This window comes from Micropterus dolomieu, linkage group LG17 (genome assembly GCF_021292245.1).
Source record: "Micropterus dolomieu isolate WLL.071019.BEF.003 ecotype Adirondacks linkage group LG17, ASM2129224v1, whole genome shotgun sequence".
In the NCBI taxonomy this organism is placed as follows: Eukaryota; Metazoa; Chordata; class Actinopteri; order Centrarchiformes; family Centrarchidae; genus Micropterus; species Micropterus dolomieu.
Genome location: NC_060166.1, coordinates 7,466,367 through 7,485,996, shown reverse-complemented (window position 1 = coordinate 7,485,996; position 19,630 = coordinate 7,466,367). Strand labels below are relative to the sequence as shown.

At 41.5% G+C, this 19,630-nt stretch overlaps 1 protein-coding gene across 2 annotated transcripts in view; it reads right to left on the bottom strand.

The window, feature by feature from the left end:
• Nucleotides 1–18,319, bottom strand: part of LOC123985863 (alpha-2-macroglobulin-like) — a 60,627-nt gene extending 42,308 nt beyond the window's left edge. The window contains exons 1-5 of one of the 2 annotated variants that reach the window (XM_046073813.1): nt 18,228–18,319; nt 17,975–18,142; nt 17,634–17,861; nt 16,858–16,921; nt 16,601–16,746 (exon numbers count right to left, since the gene is read on the bottom strand). In XM_046073813.1, coding sequence (XP_045929769.1) covers nt 16,601–16,746; nt 16,858–16,921; nt 17,634–17,861; nt 17,975–18,103 — 567 coding nt within the window. In that variant the 5' untranslated portion in view covers nt 18,104–18,142; nt 18,228–18,319. Of the gene's footprint in view, nt 1–4,651; nt 4,706–16,600; nt 16,747–16,857; nt 16,922–17,633; nt 17,862–17,974; nt 18,143–18,227 lie in introns of those variants that run through there. The other variant, XM_046073815.1, reaches the window with a different exon arrangement.
• Nucleotides 18,320–19,630: the final 1,311 nt, after the last annotated feature.

Below are 19,630 nucleotides of genomic sequence, written 5' to 3'. Positions count from 1 at the left end.
GAAGTGTGTAAATCATCCAAAATTTGACGTAAAATTCAAAATGGCCGACTTCCTGTTGATTTTAGGCTATGGCTCCAAGAGGCTTTTTTGTGCGTCTGGACAAGATACACGTACCACAGAAAATTCGTGCACGTAGGTGAAACGTGCGGCGGGGGCTGCTTCGTTAAAAGTCACTTTCTGTTGCCAGCAGGTGGCGCTATGACTGTGGGTGAATGTCGGCATGTACATGTGTTCAGGGCGGGACTCCCATCCTACATGTACAGTTTGGTCCAGATGTGAGCATGTACACTGAAGTTACAACAACTTCCTGTTTCATAGCGAATCATCGACGCCACGGACACGCCCATTGACGAAAACTCGCAAATAGCACAACTTTTCATCGTCAATGCCTTTAGAAGGCACAGCAGAAATTTGACGTCGATCCGACTAAATCCCTAGGAGGAGTTCGTTAAAGTATGAAGTGTGTAAATCATCCAAAAATGGCCGTAAAATTCAAAATGGCTGACTTCCTGTTGACTTTAGGCTATGGGTTCTTGAGGCTTTTTTGTGCGTCTTGATATGATACATGTCCCCAGAAAATTTCGTACATATAGGTTGAACGTGAACGAGGGGCTAATCTTTTCCAATTTTCTAGGTTTTCTTTCTAAATGTACCTTAATATTGTCTGGGTTACTCATAAAGTCACTCCAGGTATTGAGGTTCATGAGGTTCTTCTTCTTTTGAACATCATGTGAACTTTATGTATTGGTAAGAGCAAGCAGATTTCTTGCAGGCATTTTCTGCATCCCAACATAGCTCCTAGTTTCTGCAAGAAAACCCGGGAGCCTGGTTCACAAAAGCTATATGAGCAGTGCTTATATGCACATCAGACAATAAAGCAGGAGTCACGGTTCCCAAATGATAATAGGTTGCAAACTGCAGATAAATTTGCAGCTCTTGCACATCATATTGGATAAACGTTTGACCATTTATTGTGGCCAGCCTAAGGCACACCTGTGCAACACCCATGCTGTCTGATCAGCATCTTGATATGCAACACCTGTCAGGTGGATGGATTATCTCGGCAAAGGAGAAGTGCTCACTAACACAGATTCTAACAGATTTGTGAACATTATTTGATTATTTGACATTATTTGTTGCGTGGTGTCCAGCAAACGATGTGGGCTTTGTAGATCATTGGCAAACTTTCTGGGGAAGACCTGGTCTGATCCGGAGAGACGGCATCCATCCCACTTGGGAAGGAGAAGCTCTCATTTCTAGAAATCTGGCCAAGTTTATTAGTGGACCAAATCCATGACAACCCAGTTTTGAGACCAGGAGGCAGAGTCGCAGTCTAACACACTTCTCTGCTCTTCTAATTCAGCAGTTACCCACCCAAAACCCTACGTAGAGTCGCAGTCTAACACACTTCTCCATTTCAGGAGTTACTTAGTGAAAATCCTATAGTGACGGTGTCTGCCCCCCGACCATTGAAATTATTTAGCCTAAATGAATCCACCCCTCCCAGTCATATTAATACTCACATTCCTCGAGACACAGGCCGAGGAGGTGGAGTTGCAGCTATCTTCGACTCTACCCTACTAATCAGCTCTAAACCTAAACTAAATTATAACTCATTTGAAAGCCTTGTTCTTGGTCTTTCGCACGCAAGTTGGAAATCACTGCAACCAATTCTCTTCGTTATAGTGTACCGAGCACCACGCCCGTACTCTGAATTCTTATCTGAATTTGCAGAGTTTTTGTCAACTTTAGTCCTTAAAACGGACAAAGTTATTATTGTAGGGGATTTTAATATTCATGTTGACATTGAGAATGACAGCTTCAGTACTGCGTTTATCTCTCTGTTAGATTCCATTGGCTTCTCTCAGAGTGTTCATGAACCGACTCACTATTTTAACCACACCCTCGACCTTGTTTTGGTGTATGGTATTGAAATTGAACATTTAGTGGTGTTCCCACAGAATCCCTCTTTGTCTGACCACTGTTCGATAACTTTTGAGTTTGTATTGCTGAACTAACGCCATTGGGCAAAAATTTATTTTCAAGATGTCTGTCTGATAGTGCTGTAGCTAAATTTAAGGATGCGATTCCATCAGCTGTAAATTCATTATCAAGTCACAAAGTAATGGAGGATTCCTATGCTAGTTTCAGTCCCTCCCCCAAATCGATCATCTTGTTGATAGTGCTGCAGGCTCGCTGCGAATGACACTCGACTCTGTAGCCCCTCTAAAAAAGAAAATAATAAAACAAAGATGGTTAGCTCCATGGTATAATACTGAAACTCGCAAATTAAAGCAAATATCGCGGAAACTTGAGAGGAATTGGTGTTTCACCAAACTGGAAAATTCTTGTTTAATTTGGTAAGATAGTCTTAAAACTTATAGGAAGGCCCTCCGTAATGCCAGAGCAGCGTACTACTCGTCATTAATAGAGGAAAATAGGAACAACCCCAGGTTTCTTTTCAGCACTGTAGCCAGGCTGACAGAGAGTCACAGCTCTATTGAGCCAAGTATTCCCATAGCTCTCAGTAGTTACGACTTCATGAGCTTCTTTAATGATAAAATTCTAACTATTAGAAACAAAATTCACCAAGACCTGCCCTCAACTGGCACCGACTTATCTCTAAACTCAGGAACCTTAGAAACAGCTGTAAAACCAGATATATGTTTAGACTGCTTTGCTTCCTTTACCAACTAACCAGTAATTTCTTCATCTAAATTATCAACCTGCCTCTTAAGCTTATGATACACGGAGCATCTTTTAGAGCAATCGTGCTGGGCAACGTTGCCGTCAGTGGTAATGAGTAAAGATTACTACCGTAATCCCCTTCCCCCACCACCCGCCCTGCACCGCCACTATCTGTTCAAAACATAGTCGGACTTGCCTCCAGCAACATTGCCCAGCAACATTGCTCAAAAAGTTGCCCTGTGTATCATCAGCCTTAGACCCCATCCCAACTAGGCTGCTTAAAGAAGTTTTACCCCTAGATCTTAGTGCTGCATTTGATACCATTGACCATCAGATCCTATTGCAGAGACTTGAACATTTCATTGGCATTAAAGGAACTGCTCTAAACTGGTTTAAGTCCTATTTATCAGATCGATTTCAGTTTGTACATGTTAATGATGAGTCCTCCATGCATGCCAAAGTTAGTCATGGAGTTCTTCAAGGATCTGTCCTCAGACCAATCCTGTTCACTTTATATATGCTTCCTTTAGGCAATATTATCAGGAAATATTCCATAAACTTTCATTGTTATGCAGATGATACTCAGTTATATCTATCGATCAGTTAGCTAAACTTCAAATGTGCCTTCAGGATGTTAAAACCTGGATGACCTGTAATTTTCTAATGTTAAACTCAGATAAAACTGAAGTTATTGTTCTGGGGCCTAAGCACCTCCGTGACGCATTATCTAAAGATATAGTTTCCCTTGATAGCATCGCCCCGGCCTCCAGCACCACTGTGAGGAATCTTGGAGTTATCTTTGATCAGGACATGTTGTCTCTCCTGGCTCTCCAACTGTGCTTCAGCACGCGCCCAGCGTGCCCCCTCTCCCGGCAACGACCTAAGCAGTTTGACCCGGCGCAACAAAGCCCCCTTTGTTCGTTTTCAAGCCACACACGCGAAGCGCCACAACATCAATTTTTCCCTCATTTCCAGCAACTTTACTTGCTTTTTATTTTATTTTCTTTGGTTTGGTTTTGTTAAAGGTTATCAGACCATTAAGTAACACTAGTTTAATTCAAGAAAGACCAAGTTCTTTTTAAGCTTTATCTTTCGAGCTAAATTACACTGCTCCCACCGAGGTCGGACCCTACCACGTGGGCCCGCCAGCAGTAACAAAGGCCGACCAAACCTCTGACCCAAGCCAGGGTTGGAAAGGCCCCCACTGCGAGTTTCTTCAGTAAGCCGACAAAAGACGGACCTCCGGAACAATTCCATGGCAGAAAAAGCGACTGGTCGACGGCTTTAGGCTGTCCTAACCGAGAACGCACGGATCTCTGCCAGTGCGAGGCCGTTTAACAGCAACCCGGCTGGGAGAAACGACATTCAGTAAGACCAAAACCCTGCATTCTATGATCAGTGATGTCCCATAGTTGTTAATAGATTATCTTTAACTCTTAAAACTCATAGCTTACATTCATTAGCTGCCCATATGAGTCAAATGCTCCCCACAATAGAACCCACATTCTCATTGTTTAGCATTGTTTATTTCTGGGATGTATATTTTAACCGCATTTTTATATTCACCTTAATTAGTTAATAAATGTCACTGTAACCAAAGGAATTGTGTGTGTATTGCCCATCTCCAAGTCCCTGCTACGAGAATTTACCCCTTTGATATGAGACTGACTGACTGATTTAAGATAATTGAGCGATTGTTAACTAACTGATCACTGGTGAATAACTGCCTAATTATTAGCCATACTCAGGGAATCCCGAGACCCTGGGCGAATGGAATCTCGGGTGGTGCCCTGCGAGAGATTTATGAATTAATATTTTCTGAATATTAAAAATCCTAATTTGGTATTAATTATCATAAATTTATTAGCTCAATGTAGTGATGCAACAGACCCAAATGCAGGACACACGCCTGGCAGGTTCAGTTCAAAAAAAGGTTTATTAAACCAATAGCGAGCACACTTACAGGCAGTGGCTGAGTCCAATGGAGAGTCCACAAGGGCATTGGGGAAACACAAATCCAAAATACTGGCAGACAAAGTTACAAGCAGATATCCAAAAACAAACCACACAGGAGACAGGGCAGGGCTGGCTACAAACCCCAACAATAGAACGAGCATCTACACTCAACAATGAACAGACAGACTGAGGGAAACAAGCAAGGATATATACACGGGGATAACCAGCTGGGAGGAGGTACACAGGTGAGGGACATGAGGCTAACGAGACACAGGCAGAGAGAGAGAGCAGGGGAAAACAGAGAGACTGGTATGCAGAGTGATAACAGGGGAACAGACATGACAGAAGTTAAACTAGACACTAGACGAAAGACAAGACAGAACCCCAATACCCAAAAGACCAAAATAACAGATAATCAACTGACCAAACTCAAAAGTGCAAAAAATGGCATGGCTGACACACTCCCCCGGTGCTCCAAGCTTCCAGTAAGGGCAGACCCAATTTGACCAGTGATTGCACAGCTAACTGAGCTAATAACAGCAGCTAGTTAGTTAGTTAGTTAGTTAACTCACTTCAGCAACAAGTAAATCTATTTGTCAATCATGAAACTGAATCACAGAGTTGAGGCAGAGCAGCAGGGGGACATTAGAGAGAAAACCTTTTGCCATATTTCTAACATTTCTCTATCAAATATGATCCAGTTTCACCAGAATCATTGAAAAAAGTACCTATTGTGTTAATTAACACATGAACTCACCGTTTTAGTTGATGTCTGATATCAGATAGGAATTGATCCATAATTTTAATTAACAGAAAGTCACATGTGACTCCTTATTAACAGTTGACATGTTAAAGTGAGTGAGTGTCCCTACATCCCCAGCTTCCGCAGTGGCCATGGTAAGCAGACGCTCTGTTACCTTACAACTGTCCTCTGATATGAACCGAATGACTATTGAAATGTTCTCACATCCAGTGAAGTCACGAGTCCCGTCGACTTTGATCGTGAACCACTGCAAGCCTATGTCACGTACACTAGCATCCGTTATGACACTGTTCATTGCCTCAAGTAGTTTGTTTTGTATTTTGTGACTTGTATATGTTACGTTGCGAGGTATTGTTTTCACGACTTTAACCAGCTGCTGGTCTTTTCGGAGGGTGTAGTTGATTTGTTGCCAGAAACTCCTAAATGTCAATAATGGCAGACATGTAGTATCGGCTCCTTGAAAGCTGCTCTATGTTAATCAATTTGGGAATCTCTGTGTCCGTCACTGTGTGTTTCCCTTTGTGGTATCCAATATTTGTGCATTTGACTCAAAATAGCACTGTAGCAGCAGGACAGAGGGTCAATGACCTTCTACGGGGAGAGCAGTGATTGGTGGTTATGTAGGGACTGAACCCTTCTATAGAATTTGACCTCTAACCCCTTGTTTTGTTACCTCAGAATAGTACTGTACCCTTCTATGGGTTTGACCTTTTATTTTGCAGACTCAATGCTATGGTACCTAACAGATACCTAAACATAGCCTATATAAGCTATGTTTACAGTGTCAAGCGGGTTTCTTCTGAACACATCATCGCAGCATTATTGTGGGCCGCCACAGAATAATTAACGTATGGGAAACACTGTTATGGAAGATTGACATTCAGATGAACAGTTTTACTCAGTTCATGACACACACAGATTAAATTGTCTTGGCATCTTTTTGTTGCTGCCATAAAACTAAAAGCTGAAGCTGTTGAAAAGCCACATTATCCGACACCCACAGCATCCCAGCAGGCTTTCGTAAAACAACAAAGTCTTCAGATGACTCCAGCTCAAATGTTTCAGATACATCAGAGTCAGAGCTCTTGCCAAAGAAAAAAAAGAAGAAGAAACAAAAGAAGAAGAAATCAAAGGCTGGTGATTTCAGGAGAGGTATGTATATACTGTACATACTTAAACACAAGGAAGTGTTTATGAAAAGTTTTTCAGTTACAGATGTATGTGAAAAATGCCACACAACTTTATGCAGATATAAACGTTTTTTAATGAAATTGTTTATTTAAAACAACAGTAAAGGGTTTTCATCTAAAACTAGATAACTTATAAGTTGAAAAATAATGGCCATGCCTTGCAAAAATCAACAACAGTACATCTGGCACTACTGAAAGCTAACTAGCATGCTATCTGATGTATTACGTTGTCTTCTAAAAGTTGTCTTATACTTGTGTGGTTTAATCGGGGCAGGTCACAAAACTGCATAGTGAGTAGCCTGGGCGTTTAGTGGGGACAACTGGTGGGTTTATCTGTTTGTCTGGTGACCTTATGCCATCAAACCTATTTTGTGGATGTTAAACTAGGTACCTTAAAAAAAACATGCCTATGCCTTTGTTAGAAAACCTGCATGTTCATTTAAGGTTAGAATGAAATCAGTTTTGGATGTTTTGGTGTTGGTGTTAGTGGTGTGCTGTTTTTTTCTTTTATATTTATTGATGCATGCATGTATCTACCTGTGCATTTATTTCAGTAGAAAATCCTGAAGAGTCTATCTTGAGATACAACGAAGTACTCAAGCTTGTCAAAGGTGGCGCTACAAAGGCAGATGCCTACATCAGCATGAGGGTGGATAGAAACACAACTATCAATCAAGCTCCCATTGCAGAGCTGGCAGCGGTCAATCCGGAGTTGTTTAGGGTAATGAGAGCAAGTTTCAAGAAAGGTGACAGCTTGCAAAGGTTTGCAGCAAAATGTATGGCCCAGTGTATTGTGGAGCCAAATGCTGGCCTTATCACTGCCATGAAAGAAGCTAATGACCTGCTGGACATGGGGGAAAAAATAAAGATCTTACATTTGCCTGTTTGTTTACAAAACCCATGTTTTTTATTTTGAGTTTCAGTTACCTTTTATTAACCATGCTTGTCTTGACTGATATAAAAGTTACACATTTGTTTAAATAACACAAAATGTAAAAGTTGTTAAAAAATAATAATATTTGGCTCATTGTGTTTTGTGGCCAAATGCTGGCAATACTAGGAAACAAGCCAGTGACACTAGAGATATTTTTGCAGAACTCAGCCCATGAGCCAGGTTTGACTTGTTTTTTTTCTTTTCTGGCCTCTGTGAGATGAACATCTGAATAAATGACTGTTAATAAAAGGATTTTGCAGACTGCAAGGTAGTCATTAATTATACAAAGGTTGTTGTGAAATGCAGTATTCTAACCCATCATGGAGTTTATTCAAATGTTGTTTCACCTTCATTGTAATAATATCTGTTACTATATGAAAATAATGGTCAGTTTCTGTTTTCATTAATAATTAGCTAATGATTTGTGGATATATCATTATGTTGTGACTTTACTTGGCGAGGCACATGACTGTTAATGTATTATTAAGTAGTGTCTATCAGGTCACGGTTTTGGAGTTGGGATGTTGACAGAAAACTCATCCACAGTATCAGAAAAAAAATAATGATTGATATCTGTTTTATTAATTATTAGCTAATCATTTGTGGATATATCATTATGTTATGACTTTACTTGGTGAGGCACATTACTATTAACGCATTATTAAGTAGTGTTTATAAGGTCATGGTTTTGGGGTTGGGATGTTTGACAGGAAACTCATCCACAGAAATATTTTAGGTGTGGGGGACGGTTGCAGAGTGACCACTACGTCGGGGAATTTGGTTGAAGGACATTCCGCTTCAATCGTGGAATTCCCGGTCTGTCTGGTAGGTCTACAGCGGCCCAGATCCAGTTTGTAGATGGCTGAAAGTTAACTCGCGGTATTAATTAGGATAGGATTTGATTGATTAGATAGGAATAGGAATTAATTAATAGTAAGTCATATGTGACTCCTTATTAACAGTTGACGTGTTAAACATTACCACATTACTTAGTTCCTTGTGAGTTATGCATTAACTTATGATTTATACATTAGGTAAAGTCTTAATAAATGCTTATTCCTGCACCATTATTGTAATGTGTTACCAGTCAGTGCTATGGCGGTGCATCCCTCATGTCCAAAAACTGCTACAGGATAGACTTGGCAGAGAAATCCCTTACATCCACTGCTTTAACCACCAGCTGCACCTTGTGGTCGTTCATGCGCTGTCGGCTGAAGAAGCAATTGGTGACTTCTTTAATGAGTGTGGCATGCTTTATCATTTCCTGAGAAAGCCCGCCGTTTCCACTGTTAGATCCCGAGTTACCACTGTTCAGGAGGTACAGGACCAGCTCTCCGTCTTAAAGGGTCCGATCCTCTAGGCCTATGGGTATTACCCTTTTAGGTATAACTGAGGACTGTTTAAGCTGGTGTCGAAGAGATTCGCCTAGCTTCTAACTGTCTTCTTCCGAACGCCTACCCTGCTTACTCTGAAATGGCACCTGACTGAATAGCCCTGGAGCCAAATACCACCCCAGCCACGCCCGTTAACGACAGCTCTCTTCTCATTGATCAGTGCACTTGGTATAGTTGCTAGGATTGTATTTAGTGGCCAGGAAAATAGGCCCCAAGGATAAGTTAATTTCGTTGGCTAGAGCAACCTATAAGAACCTTAAAGATGTTAAACACACTTTATCTACTGTATTACTACCTTAGTGAAGAAATAAATTCAGTGTCTGCTGCTGGTACTTTAAATGCAGTGATTATATATTTACAACTTAAACTGATTAAAACTTGTGTAAACTGATAAAATCTCTAAAATTCTAAACCTGATTATGATAGCTGAGCTTGAGTATTTTGATGTCTTCTTCTTTGGTGAGAAGGGGAGGGGAAGGAGTTGTCCTGGCCAAGGAGTTCTTTCCCTCTTCTGCGGATGTGTAGAGTCTTGTAGAAACTCAAGACTTTATCCAAAGCCCTCAAATTGTCTCCAGAAGTCTTCAGTCTTCATTGCAGTTGAGTGAAAGAAAAATTTCAGAGTCGATGATTCTTTGGTTTGGTCGTTGTGGCTAGTTGTTCGCTGTTCAAATCCCCATCTCCTGTCTTGGGCTCTTGGTCCGGTGCAGTGATGGTCTTGCTCCGAGTCCGAGGCCTCTGAGATCTGCAGAGGAATAACACCGATCTCTTTCGGACTTGTCTTTATATATCCTACTCCGTAGCTGAGTTTCTTTGTCAAATCAGCCACGACCCTTTTCCTGTATACGTGACTACTGTCACATAGCTTGTTCATCCGTAAATTCAGTTGGGCCAGAGATGTCCTTATTTGGCCATTTAATTTCCCCTTGCTGACCCTTCTCTCCCAATGACTCATAGTCATGATGTCTTCACCCACTTAGCAACCTTCTGCACAGTTATTTAACCTTTACCCTAATTCTCTTACTTTAACCATATCATGTATTTTACAATCGGAAGATCAATTCAATTTATTAATCTTCAATATCAATGAGATATCCTGATTTTCAATCATATCATGTTTAATACCAAATATCTTTCTTTTGATCATTATTCAATTTTTTTTTTAAATTCATTTAGCTGATGCTTTTATCCAAAGCGACTTACAATTGCTACATATGTCAGATGTCGCACACCTCTGGAGCAACTCGGGGGTTAAATGTCTTGCTCAGGGACACAATGGTGGATGTGTCACAGTGGGGAATTGAACCAGACCAAAGGCATGTGTCTTATCCACGGCACCATCACCACCCCCTGCCACACACAATATATTGCTATTGGCATTGTTAAGCTCTGTGTTTTGCAGATGGAAGTATGTTGCACTTCCCTTTTCTCACTCACTGTTGTTACTAAAGGGAGAAAGGCTCCAGTTTTCTTCTTTGCGACCTGATAGCAAGAGCGTTAGGATCTCAACTTATTTGACACCCCCTCCTTGAGGTCACTCGCTGCCTTCGAAACTCCTATGCTAATATTTAGTGAGCATGAATTTGTCTTCTGCCTCTTCCAACAGGAATGCTTCTCTCGCACATTTCAGCTTTCTCAGTTCTCTGCCTGCCCAGAGTCCTGAGGTCGTTCTTCTTAGGGCAACCACCCCATAGACAGTGGCTACTGTATTGACCACATACTTCACACTCCCCAGGAACACGATGAACCTCGCCTCCAGGATCCCAAAGTTGTTGCTTCTCCAACTCCTTCCGTGTGGGCATGGTGCCTGCATGGCTCAGCGCTTCATGTACGGCCTGCACCATTTCCACCACGGACTCTTCTGGGACCACCCTTCCTCTGGGTGTCACATCCCTTATCTTGATCTCGACAAAGATGATCCTCTTGTGCTGCACATAGCGCTCCACTTCATCACTTCCTTGCCAGTGATCTCCCTTTTTCCTATGGGCCTTCTGATGTACCACATCTGGGGGCGCTTGGAATTCTGGATGCTCACTGTCTCTTCCCTTTGTCTCTTGCCTCGGGCTCAGCATCTGTGGCACCTCAGCTGATGCCCCTGCCACAGCCCTCTTCTTCGTCTTTGTCGTCTCGAGATGTCTGCTCCTCAAAGCCTCCCTTAGCACTTCGTGTCAGGGATGAGTTGCAGACTGGTCGGCTATTCAGCTCCGCTCTTGGATACAGCCTGACTGCTCCTTTCGGTCGCTCTCTCCCCCGCTTCTCCCTCAGGATGTCTGCGGGTAGGTGACTTTGGCTTCTTTAGCAGGTCACCAGGCAAGTCCGCCAGGACTGCCTTCTCGAGTGTTCAGTCGGATGTCTTCTCCGCTGTACCCCTCGCTTTAGTGCTCGGGCAGATTTCTACTCTGCTGCACAACTCTTTATTTCTAAGGTTGTTCCACTCGAACGATGGTTGGTCTCTCCTTTGGGGTTCTACTTCAGGCTTAACACCAAACTCCATGTTGGGCACCACGTGTTAGATCCCGAGTTACCCCAGTTCAGGAAGTACTGGACCAGCTCTCCGATCCTCTAGGCCTATGGGTATTACCCTATTAGGTATAACTGAGGACTGTTTAAGCCGGTGTCAAAGAGAATCGCCTAGCTTCTAACTGTCTTCTTCTGAACGCCTACCCTGTTTACTCTGAAATGGCACCTGACTGAATAGCCCTAGAGCCAAATACCACCCCAGCCATGTATATATACCATATATACACCAGTCACTATAAAGGTGATACTCTGAAGCACCTCCTTCACCAACGCTGGACGCTAGCAGCGGTCTCTGTAATCCTTAAAAACTTGGAGGATATCACTGCGGTACTGTCAGAGACGAGCAGCTCTCTGGCCTTTGGATCAGAAGTGAGAGTGCAGGCAACTGGCCTTTTACACCAGATAAAGGAGCGCAGCTTTGTGTTCATTGGACATGTGTGCACAATATATTACTGCTTGTGGACTCCCCTAACAAACAGCTACATGCGAAGGAAATGGACCTACTGAATGCAGTGAAACGTGTGCACAGCGCAATAGACTGTGTTGGTAATCTAAGATGCGACGATGCATTTACAGAGCTCTGGAGTACTGCTACCAACAACGACGAGCCCATACAACCCAGCAAAAGGAGATGTGTTATGAACTGGAACCTGGAGGTGTAAATGGAGAAACAGCTGTTTTATTTTTTCTTGTAAATGGAAATTGTAGAATAATCTGTGTATGTTGTGGGTGTTTTTAATTTGTTTTGATAAAGGTAACTACATGATGCTTTTTTAATAGTAGGCTACTGTAAACGCTTATGTTAGAGCAAACGAGAATAAAGCTTCCAATATAGCTTTTTTTCTCTCTCCAGTGAGATAGCAGTTAAACTACTATCCTGTCAATGACAGACTGTGTGCTTGTTTGTTAGCTTTGTTTATAATAAAGCTGTGGTCAGAGTCAGTCTTAGAGGAGTTGGTCTTGCAATATTTTTGTATAGGCCTTTTTAACCCTTATTAATCTAATATCGTAAGAGTCGCACGTCTTGCAAGAATGTGTAATGGTTCATGTGTTTACTCTATGGGTCGCATCACTTAATGGTAATAGCTAACAGAAAAGGCAGTAGCAATAATTATTATAGGATCTCTGATATCCGAAAAAAGTCCCCATAGCGCCCACCCATGGAAAATAAATGCCCCCCTGCTGAGCTCAGTCTGAAGCTGCCTCTGGACCAACCTTAAAATAAATATAAACTCAACAGGTGGCTGAGACAGACCAGCTCCTCTCTACCACCAGCAGCAGAGGGAGGTGGATGGGGACAGGAGGAAGGACTGATAGGGATTGAGTTCATCATTATTTCAAAACTTAGTACTTAGTATTTTGATGTCATGAAAAAACTACAACAGCGCCATTACATGTTTCCTGTCGTGCACCCCCTAGAGGCAGCTCAAGCACTCCCAGGGGTGCACGCACCACACTGGGAATTGCTGCGTTAAAGGTACAGTTTAACTGCTCTTTACGACGTTAGTACTACTTCACATTTATACACGGCATTTGGATGATATATGCTGCATTGTCGAAGAATACGTCGCTATCACTTCGCTTTCGTGTCGCTAATGCTTATGTGTTAAGGTGACTAGAATTCTGAAATGAAAACCGGGGACATTTTTGGTTTGGTGGTCAGTATGTCATTAAAAAATATTATGTTATCATATATTAAAATTAAAAGGGAGACAATTTCAGTTTTGTAATGTAGTCTTCTGAATGAAATCAAGTCATTTTGAGGCAGAAACTACATTTTAGTCAATAAGTAGAGGCTGCAATCACTTTCTGGCAAGTAGAATACTGCATGTTATGGGTTGTATAGGCCATTTAAAGGTATTTCAACCAGTAAAAAGGACTTGGTTTGTTGCAGCAAGTAAAATAATGCAGAGTTACAAGGATAATTGCAAAAGATGATGTCTTTATTTTATAACTCAGCAGTAAGTCTGTTTTCCAAATATAAACAGGGATATTAGACATATATACCTACCAAATAGGACTGTCCTCGGAAAATGGGGACGTCTGGTCACCCTAATGTGTTCCCATTTCCAATCACATAAATGTATAACTCTCACAATATTATGATATCTTCTGTTTTTTGAGCATATTTTGATACTCTTTGATATTATAATATCAGAATTTTAGGAAGAGGCAACGTTAGTGTATTCTGATCATAATATACCCAATCAAATAATGCTCCCAATCAAATAATCAAATAATGCTCCCAATACAGAGTCATTTTATATTGCACTACTACTCACTCCATGTGTACTGTAAGGCAGTGGTTCTCAAAAAGGGGTCCGTTTGAAAAGTTTGAAAACCACTGCAGTAAGGAAATGGGAAGCATGTTGAAATATTATAGTTTCGGCCATAAAACTTACCACCTCTGGTAAAGTTAAGATAACAGACTCTATGCATGACTGTTAAAATGACAATATTAATCTTGTCCATAGACTAACCTCAACCTGAACCAGGCAGTGAGGACCTCAGCGGTCATAAACAAAAACAAACTCGGACTGCATCTTCTCACTGTCATATCTTCACTTTGGAATGGCCGATCGACACCAAATTTGGACCCGTAATGTGGTACGCCCCCCTGAGGGCATCTGCAAAATTTGGTGCAACTACCCTCTAGGTGGTGCTATTGAATCGAAAAAAATTGTTCCTCTATAGCCACAGGGGACATTGACATGACACCTGTGCCGAATTGTTCAGCATGGTCCCCTCACTACAGGCACCAAACTTGATCTAAATATGCCCGTAGGTGGCGCTGTTATTGCACATTAAAGATGTAAAAAAAAATATCCCATTGACTTACATGCATTTTATCTCCAAAACCACAAGTCCGGTTGATACCAAATTTGGGGCAATTGTTCCCCATGGGGCCCTGATGACACCTGAAAGATTTGGTGCCATTCGGCTAAAAGGTGGCGCTATAATGGAAGCTCAAATACAGTCGAACAATCACATTCATTTCAATGGGATTTTCAACCAAAGGACATTTTGCCTCATAACTACGCGCCACTTCATCGCACATTCATAAACCTAACCTCTACGTGTTTGGGTGATACTGTCGATGTTGATAAATTGCGAAAACTGAAAAACCTATTTTAATTAACTCCTCCGAAGCCGAAAGTCCGGTCGGCACCAAACTTGCCATGGACAATCTCTGGACCGAGCCGATAAAACTTTGTACAGGGAATCTTGTTCCGCCAAAAAATGTCCTAAATGTAGCTTAACAATTGTTTGCAGAAACGCAAAAACAATGCATGTGATGTCATATCTTACGTTTGCAATGGCCGATCTACACCAAACTCACGGAACTTATCTCGCACGCCCTCCCTAGGGGCTGTGTGAAATTTGGCGTCAATCAACCTCTAGGTGGCGCTATTCATTGGAAATCAAATAACACTCCCATAGACATACATTCATTTCAGATCTCCATAACCGCAAGCCCCTTTTATTTATAACTCTGGTAATTTATTCAGAAACAACAAAGTTTCTTTTTAAGCTTTATTTCCGTCGAATTAACGCTAACCTCACTCCTCCCAACGACAACAAGTCGGAGGCCAGCCACGTGGGTTAGTTACACCAGCTGTAACACACAGGACATCAAACAACAAACCGAGCCAGGGTTAACTGTCTATCACTGCAAGAGTTTCTTCATCACCAGCCGAAGCAGGCGAACCCCAAGAATAATCCCTGGCAGAGCCGAGCCGTATGGTGTACCAAACCGCTGTGAACGCAACAATCAGCAGCCCCCCGCCACAGTTACACTGTCATTCTGTGGGAAACACTGCTCACATTGAACTCTCTTACACTCATTGATTGCATTCTGGTTGTTTAATCATTATTGTTGTTTGTCTTTGATATATCTAGCCTCACTGTGTACTCACTTTAGTTAGTTAATAAATTTCACTTTAATCACAGGAACTGTGTATGTGTACTGTTTAAATTCAGGTTACTGGACGGAGGATTCACAACTTTGATATGAGACTGACTGATTGATTAAACTCAATCAGACTCATAATGATTAGCAATTGTTGACTAACTGATCACTAGTGAATAATTGTGTAATTATTAAAGCTATACCCAAGGAGTCTTAAACCCTTGGGCAGACAGCAAATTTTAGGTGGTGCCCCAAAACGAGGGTTAAATAATAATATTTCCAAATATTATTATTCATAACTTTATTACCAGTAAGTAGGTTTGCTACACTAATTTTGTAACGGGCAGCGTTAGCTGCTGTAAGCAATGTTAGAGAATATTTAGAAGTGATGAACTAGGGAGAAATGATAGGACCGTTCGTTAGAAATACAACACTGTTTCAGAAATAAATCTACAATCACCTCTGTTAGCAAGGTAGCCTCCACCACTCACCTACCGGTTACTGCTCTGACCGGGAGGAAGCTGGGAGAGGGCAATGAAAAACAGGATGGTTAGCAAGTCATGAATGTTTTCAGGAGAGGAGAAGTAATTGGGGCCGTTTTAATTAAAATCTAAGTCATGTAATTAACATGAGGCTCACGAGATAGAGCGGGTTGCCCGTTAATCGGTAGGTTGGCAGTTCAATCCCCGACTCCTCCAGGCTGCATGTCGAAGTGTCCTTGGGCACTTGGGCACTGGCGGCTGTTCCACCAGTGTATGAATGAGTGTGAATGAAAGTTTGTTTGAGCACTTAGGCTCAGTGTATGAATGTGTGTGACTGGTGAATGCAGATGTAGTGTAAAAGTGCTTTGAGTGGTCGAAAAGACTAGAAAGGCGCTATACAAATACAGAGCATTTACATTTACAAATGACAAACTCACCAGTTACACAGCCACTCTTCCTTGATCGTTTTACATGCTCCGGTAGACTGCGGTCAGCTCAGTTTTCTTTTGTGGTAGTGTTGTTAACAGAGGAGCTGCAGAGCGCCCTCTGGTGGGCAAACTATGCCCTTGTGACATGAGGGAAGGATCTGACTGTTTCTCTTTTAATATTCATATATATGCTGTTATAAATGCCAATGCCGATTTAAATGCAATTAGCTCATACCAGCCGATGATATCTGTCGGCGGATTAATCAGTCGATTTCTACAATGTATATTATACAACTGACATGCACAGTCGCTACCACGCGTCTTCTTCTCTCACTGACCTTGTGACTGAAGCATTTCTCGGTGGAGAAGTCAGCCCTGTGGGCGATCACAGTCTCACTGGGGAGGACGGTGTAAGCTACAACCTGGACCTCTGGTGCCATCTCTGCAGACACTGTCAACTTGAAGGACACCTCGCCCTCAGTCACTGAAACAACATACCAACTGTCATCATTCACATGCCTCCATAGGTCAAGAAAATGCAGCTCAAAGGTGATCAGGTCATGCGAATTTAAAGTGATTTTAAGCTGTCGTTCACCTGATTTATCTTGTACTTCAACCTTTTTAACTCCTTGCATGATAATGGCTCCTCTAGATAAGACCTGGACAATTTGAGAGAAAACAACAGAATGATTAATGCAATAGTAACACCTCATTTTCTTTAACAGCAGATTACAACACTGCCTGCTGTTCTGGTCTGTGGCTATCTATCATGTTCCTAAGTACTTACTTGAAGTATGTTTGTTGGTTTGTTGTACAAGTTCAATGTGCAGGACATCAATAAGTGGTTGATCGGCTAAAATACAGTTGCTCTATCCAGATCTGAGGTCACGCTCACAGAGCAAGTGCAAGTTACTCTGGCTCTGGTATCTGGCTTTACTAAACTAAACACTGGTGACTTTGAATGACTGGTCTTCCAACTCTCTGGTTACCAACTGGCACCGTTAACTCTGAGTTTACCAAACTATGTTCTCGTGAAAGAGAATGGGCTTATAACAAACAGCCAATCATATGCAACAACATATTCACAGGGGCATCTTAATGAGATATGATGAAATTATTGATTCCTGCAGGTAACACTATTAACCAGTGTTTGGTCGTGGTCCTTATATTACTATTACTCAGCCTAGCCCATGCTAAAATGTTACCATGTAGCACAGAAACAGGAAGTCTCCTGGGTAATATGAAGAGTTTTGAGTTCCTTTGGGCCAGGTGTCATTAATCTGAAAGTTCATTTTAAAAGCATCTTCCCTATGTCCATGTCTCTGGAAGAGAACTGATGACCAGCTGAGAAATACTTCACCCACCACTCACCAGATACATCACATCCACAGGGCCCCGGGTCTCTCCAACTACAGTGTATTTGATGGAGATGTCTTCTTCTCTGTCACAGATAATTGGTTGATCCTTCTTCTTCACCTCCAGGGTGCTGACTGTTTTAGTAACAGGAGAAGGAGGTTCAGCTGCAGACAACACTTGATATCCAACCTCATAGTATGGCATTCTATAACCAACGTAGTCCAGCGTTGGTTTGTTGCCAACCTAGATTGCAGGACAGAAACACCATAAATGAGCTCATGGTGGTAGAGGTAGAAGAATGTTTTGTCATTTATGTTGTATTACAGGCTGTAGTGTTACTGCTACCTCTTACTTACATGAAGGCGGATGCCCCCTTTAAGGTCAGCAGAGTTGAATGAGAAGGTGGCAATCCCATCACTGTCAGTTGTGAGGTTCTGTACCAGACGTGGTGACCACCTTTCACCCTCAAACAGGTACACTGGCATGTCAGGAATGGGTGTATTATTGTAGTGAACTGCTTTAACCTGTTAGAAGCACAAAGTTGTATCATGGCTTCATTTGCACTGTGAATAGAATCAGACTGAAGAAGTGGAGACCACATGTACTTACTTTTCCCTCCACATTTGATCCTTGGTCATAAATCTTGGGTGTGTCAATGAAGGACAGCTTTCCAACAACATATGAAATCACTATTCTCTTCTCCTGTTGGTATAAAATACCTGTACAAGAAGCTTCCATGTTACAACAACGTGTATGCTATACTGTTTAAAAACACGACAATGTGATTTTCTTAATACACTAATTTTTTTTTTAAAATAAAAATTGTAATAAAATATATTATACTTGCCTGTCCCTTCCTCTTCCACCTTGGCACTGAGGACCAGTGAATCTTGCAGCACCTTTTGGTCAAGTTTTGTGAAAGTTGACATTGTAAAGGTAAAAGTGGCACAGCCTCTCTTGTCCGTCTAGAAAGTACAATAAAATAACATCAAATAAAATGAAAAAGAATAATAGAAATAGAAAGACATATTAAACATAACCCTATTTCATATCCTTATTCAGTCAAACTTTAAACTGGTTACAACACTTAGGAAATTTGTTCAGCTTTTTCATACCTTTTATTAGTTGGTGTTTCACACAGACACACAGCATTGTTTTCTATCACCTTCTCCCGCATTCATTGATTCAAAGTAAACTAGTTCTAGGTTTGTTTTCTGCATAGATTAGGTTTTCTGTACGGCGTAGGATAGCGTCAGCCTCATCTGGCTAATTTTCTGTAGTTTCTGTAATATTTACTTTTTTTGTCATCTGCCGCAACTGTCTTCTTTTCGTTACATATCTCTTTTAGGCTGCGTTCAGACTGCATGCCAAAGTGACCCAAATCTAATGTTTGATGTCAAAGATTGCAGTGGATTAGAACTGCCAATATTTTTTCATTACTTCCTGGCCAACAGACTACAATATATCTAAAAATGGATCAGTCAGAACCCACTGGACTCATGGATGGACATAGAACAAACATTCTGTAAAGAAATTAAAACTTCCGATATGCCATTCATCAGCTCCTGTATCAAACATCATACCTGCTTTAAAGGCAACTCTTAGATGTTAACTGACTCCATAATCACGTTAATGGGAGAAATAACAGAGAAGGGAAATCTGTTGTAATAAATGCAAAACGTTATGTGTGCTCCCTTTGTTGTTCAGAACTACAGTGAACACAGATTTTAACTAGACAGTCAATCATTAAACTAATCAAATATAAAAACTGACAGTGATCCACTTTTCTTCTGTAATCTGTCTTCGCTTGGTATGAAACTTCGGTGGTGTTGTGATGTATCAGATTAGCTCCATCATCCAATCAATTAAGGGGACGTGTTGGTCAGCAGCAGTGTATCCTCGCTATTAGCTCCCAGCACCCAGAGAGAAGACAGAGAGACTAAATGATCTCTGTATGAAAAGTCACTGCTGGTGTTGTGTTAGAAGTCTTTTTACACACCGCTGGTTCTGGT